At 49.8% G+C, this 5,000-nt stretch overlaps 1 protein-coding gene and 1 long non-coding RNA gene across 4 annotated transcripts in view; both read left to right on the plus strand.

Moving 5' to 3' along the window:
• LOC111667211 (uncharacterized) overlaps nucleotides 1–5,000 on the plus strand; it is an 86,307-nt gene that overhangs the window by 12,430 nt on the left and 68,877 nt on the right. The gene's annotated exons all lie outside the window — the stretch shown is intronic.
• zdhhc1 (zDHHC palmitoyltransferase 1) overlaps nucleotides 197–5,000 on the plus strand; it is an 8,414-nt gene continuing 3,610 nt past the window's right edge. The window contains exons 1-4 of one of the 3 annotated variants that reach the window (XM_087178387.1): nucleotides 197–1,249; nucleotides 1,903–2,122; nucleotides 3,484–3,659; nucleotides 3,958–4,059. In XM_087178387.1, coding sequence (XP_087034513.1) covers nucleotides 1,904–2,122; nucleotides 3,484–3,659; nucleotides 3,958–4,059 — 497 coding nt within the window. In that variant the 5' untranslated portion in view covers nucleotides 197–1,249; nucleotide 1,903. Of the gene's footprint in view, nucleotides 1,250–1,899; nucleotides 2,123–3,483; nucleotides 3,660–3,957; nucleotides 4,060–5,000 lie in introns of all 3 variants that reach the window. The other 2 variants (XM_087178386.1, XM_023422831.2) reach the window with 2 other exon arrangements.

Raw genomic sequence — 5,000 nt, forward strand, 5'->3', positions numbered from 1 at the left:
CCCCCCCACACACACACTAATCCAAACATCACCCTCTGATGAGGAGATCAGAGAAAGGTTGAGCAACTGAACCTGTTTGTGTCACAACCCTGTTCTGTTTTTGATTTTAGTTCTGGTTCAGGTTCTGGTTCTAGTTCAGATTCACCTTCAGTTTCTGGTTCTAGTTCAGAATCAGGTTCAGGTTTAGGTTCTGGTTCAGATTCACCTTCAGTTTCTGGTTCAGTCACTGCGACCTGATCCACCAGCCATTCATTCATCTCAGTTCCTCTGCAGCTGTGACCCGGATGGATTCGGATGGATCCAGGTGAATCGGACCCTCTGCTACAGTCCAGTTTACACTTTCATTCACTGCTGGATTCATGTGGGATCATTGATTCAAACCGTCACTGATTCTGTTTCTGCTCTTTCATTTTGTGTCCGGTTGTTCTCCTTCTGTCCACCAGAGGTCTCCACGCTCAGTCACATTAAAGCGGAACCTTCAGCCTCTGGTGTTTGTTTCTGCGGACTTCGTGGTCTCTGGTCATGGCTCTGCCGCCCCCTGCTGGCGACAGCACGGACACACAGCTACAGTCTGCTGCTCTCAGATCAGTTTGTGTTCATCGCAGGCGCGTGGGGCGGGGTCGGCTCCACTGACCAATCACAACGGACCTGAAGCGTTACCAGGGAAACGGCGTACAGGGCTAGGAGACGGTGGGAGGCAGCAGTAGCTAGGCTAACAGCCTAACAGGCTGGTTAGGGGACAGTTAACTCACCAGCGGCCGATAAATATTTAAAAAATCTTCCCCGTCAAAAATTAAACGTTACAGCCGGTGTCTGACTCACGACCCGCGGTCACCGCTTCACCGTCTGTCGGCGCTGGAGAACTCGCATGGCGGCAGCGGAGTCCGACTGACGAGGCTAATGCTAGATGTGGTGGCTAGCCCGCTAACCAGTCACCAGACCGACGCGTTACCCAAATATTAGTAAAAGTCTTCATGTGCTCGGTCAGCAGGAAGCTGGCTCCTCGGTGTCTGCAGCTGGGATGGATGTGAGTTAACGGCTGGACTGGGACTGTCTGACCCGGAACTGTGGCTCTCTTGACGGAGTCTGGGTGTCGAGTTGAGGCCCCCCCCCCCCCCCCCAGCAGCAGCAGCAGCAGCCGCCCAGTGCTCTGAGACCGGGGCACGGCGGAGCTGCACGCCGCCGGTCAGGCCCGGACTCTGGGATGAAATGCAGCGGAGCGCAGGGCCCGTTAACCCGAGCTAAGCAGGTGAGCTGCCTCCCATACCTGCTCAGGTGTGACGTCCTGTCAGAGTCACACCTGTGGTTTCCTCGCATCAAATAGGATTTTATTAACCATTGTTCATATGGGACGATTACTGATGATCTATCAACCATTTAATCTAGAACATGAAGATATCTAATTAATGATTATATTGTTAATACATTAATCAGTAAATTATCTGCTCTGTGAAATGAATGTGAAACAGATTCTCAGACATGAACCAGAGGAAAACAGCAAGTTGTTTTCAGGACTTCAAGCTGCAACAATTAATAGATTTATAATTAAAACCAAATTCAAAACAAACTAATTTGATAATCAATAAATTGCCTCTAAACAAACATTCCAGTGTTTCAAACTGTCCCTGTTGTCTGTCACAGTGAAACATTTGAAGTGTTTCTTCAGACTCCTGGAAACTGATTAATTGGTTATTAAAATAATCATCAGTCTCAGTTCTAATGTGAAATATTGATTCTGATGATCAATACTTAATTGATCATTATAATAGTCGCATGAAACCATCAGCCCCTTTGTGTTTCAGTTTGCATCTCAGCTGTGAACCTTCTCTCTGTTGTTGTTGTTGTTGTTGTTGTTGTTGTTGTTGACGACGACATAACCTCTGGTGTTGAATCTGTCAGCAGGATGGATGTGTGCAGTAGGAACCCGAACCGCACGGCGCCGGTTGGTGAGGATGGCCCACAACGAGTCGACGTGCCGCTCTGCTCTCGGACCAACGGCTGGACCTGGCCTCCTCATCCCTTCCAGCTGTTGGCCTGGCTGCTCTACGTCTACTTTGCTGTCACCGGCTTCGGCGTGTTCGTCCCCCTGCTGCCGCCTCACTGGATCCCTGCAGGCTACATCGTATCCTTAGACTGTGAGGAGACCAGGACCACTGTGAGGACAGGGTCTGAGGAGGGGACATGGTTTGAGACAGGGTCTGAGGAGGAGACAGGGTCTGAGGAGGGGACATGGTTTGAGACAGGGTCTGAGGAGGAGACAGGGTCTGAGGAGGGGACAGGGTCTGAGACAGGGTCTGAGGAGAGGACAGGGTCTGAGGAGAGGACAGGGTGTGAGACAGGGTCTGAGGAGGGGACAGGGTCTGAGGAAGGGACAGGGTCTGAGACAGGGTCTGAGGAGGGGACGGTCTGAGACAGGGTCTGAGGAGAGGACAGGGTCTGAGGAGGGGACAGGGTCTGTGGGGGGACAGGGTCTGAGGAAGGGACAGGGTCTGAGGAGGGGACAGGGTCTGAGACAGGGTCTGAGGAAGGGACAGGGTCTGAGAAAGGCTCTGAGGAGGAAACAGGGTCTGAGGAGGGGACAGGGTCAGAGGAAGAGACAGGGTCTGAGGAAGGGACAGGGTCTGAGACAGGGTCTGAGGAGGGGACAGGGTCTGAGACAGGGTCTGAGGAGGGGACAGGGTCTGAGGAGGGGACAGGGTCTGAGGAAGGGACAGGGTCTGAGGAGAGGAGAGGGTCTGAGGAGGGGACAGGGTCTGAGACAGGGTCTGAGGAGGAGACAGGGTCTGAGGAGGGGACAGGCTCTGAGGAGGAAACAGGGTCTGAGGAGGGGACAGGGTCTGAGGAAGGGACAGGGTCTGAGACAGGGTCTGAGGAGGAGACGGACAGAGGAGGAGACAGGGTCTGAGGAGGAGACAGGGTCTGAGGAGGGGACAGGCTCTGAGGAGGAAACAGGGTCTGAGGAGGGGACAGGGTCTGAGGAAGGGACAGGGTCTGAGACAGGGTCTGAGGAGGAGACGGTCTGAGGAGGGGACAGGGTCTGAGGAGGAAACAGGGTCTGAGGAAGGGACAGGGTCTGAGAGAGGGTCTGAGGAGGAGACGGTCTGAGGAGGGGACAGGGTCTGAGGAGGAAACAGGGTCTGAGGAAGGGACAGGGTCTGAGAGAGGGGCTGAGGAGGGGTCAGGGTCTGAGGAGGGGACAGGGTCTTAGGAGGGGACAGGGTCTTAGGAGAGGAGAGGGTCTGAGGAGGAGACAGGGTCTGAGAGTTAGTAAGGACATTCAACAGCTGTGGTGATGAGGAGAGAACAGCTGATCCTGAAGATAGTGTGTGTGTGTGTGTGTGTGTGTGTGTGTGTGTGTGTGTGTGTGTGTGTGTGGTTTACAGGTGTGTAGTTGAGTTCAAAATGAGGCTGACATAAAAGGTGGGTGTGGTCCGACATGGTCTGATGTTGATGGGTGAGGTTGATTCCTGATCTGTGTGTCAGTGTACGGGCATCACGTTCGTGTGTCACCTGTGTGTCCACCTGATGGCGGTGTCCATCAACCCGGCCGACTACAACGTCAGGACCAAGACCAGCAGAGGTCCAGTCCCCGTGTTTGACCGCTCCAAACACGCACACGTCATCGAAAACTGCCACTGCTACCTCTGCCAGGTCGACGTGTGAGTTACACACACGCTTATACACACAGGACACACACTGAAACACACTGAACACACACTGAACACACACTGTGACTTTAGATTTGCTGATGTGACTCGATCTGATCCTGAGTCTCAGGAAAACAGGTTTGCAACTGGGTCAGAGCAGCCAACACAAACTGTAGTCTGCTCTCATCATCCAGGAGATACTACAATACCCATGAGCCTCAGCCACTGCTCACACTGTTAATAAATAAAAAGATAAATACTGACCTGTGTGTGTGTGTGTGTGTGTGTGTGTGTTTGTGTGGTGTTTCAGAGGACCGAAGTCGAAGCACTGCAGTGCTTGTAACAAGTGTGTAGCTAACTTCGACCATCACTGTCGGTGGCTCAACAACTGTGTGGGCAGCAGGAACTACAAGTGAGTCATCTGCTCTGTGTTTTATATATATTAAAATCTGCATATTAACATCTGTTTATTAACATATATAAATTAAACATGTATATATGGTTATGTGTGTTCTGCACTGATTTGCTCTGTCTCCACATTAACATAAATCCTCCTCTTTATTTAGAACAGATCAGTGTTTGACCTCTGCAGGTGCATGTTCCTACAGGAGCCAAAGGGACAAAAGAGGTTATAGATAATGTTATAACTCTGAATACGTAATGAAAATTAAATGATAATTTTTATAGTTTGATCCTGACAGTGTGAAGGTTTTGACTCCTCTTCATCACTGAAGCTCAGACAAACTAAACCCAGACTTGACATCAGTTTTTATCTGCATCACATGATCAGAGTTCATCGTCACACAGAAACTCTGTCATATAAGAATAAACACTTAAGATCAGAGGTTGTCATCTCCTCCAGACCAAACCTCATAACAACACAGAGGTCAATAATGATGATGATCATTCAGGACTGAACTGAGATTCCAACCAGCTGATTCTCCAGCAGTTACCATCGATGCGATTGGTTAGTTCCATCACACTGAGATAGTAAACAAGTACATGATGAGGACCGCTGACAATATAACAGGTCCTGTCATTGGCTCATCACAGTGAGACTAAATATACTAAGACACTAAATATAAATAAATATGAATTCAAATTAGAAAGCACACTGAGAGGTTTTTAAACATTTAGATCTTTTTTTAAAAAAACATTTAAAAACAGTACATAACCAAAATTCCACAATAGTTCTGTTTTGTAAATGATCTGTTGGTCCACTTGCAGTACCTTCACGGTCCACCAGTAGGCCCTGGTCCACATGTTGGGAACCGCTGCTCTAGTGTTAGCTGTGGCTATAACTGGATCTGTGTGTACTCAGTCGTACTTTCTAGTACTCAGCAGTACTCAGTA

This window comes from Seriola lalandi, unplaced genomic scaffold, assembly GCF_002814215.2.
Source record: "Seriola lalandi dorsalis isolate HSWRI2012SDOR001 ecotype SW California unplaced genomic scaffold, Sedor1 jcf7180002054686, whole genome shotgun sequence".
NCBI classification, from domain to species: Eukaryota; Metazoa; Chordata; class Actinopteri; order Carangiformes; family Carangidae; genus Seriola; species Seriola lalandi.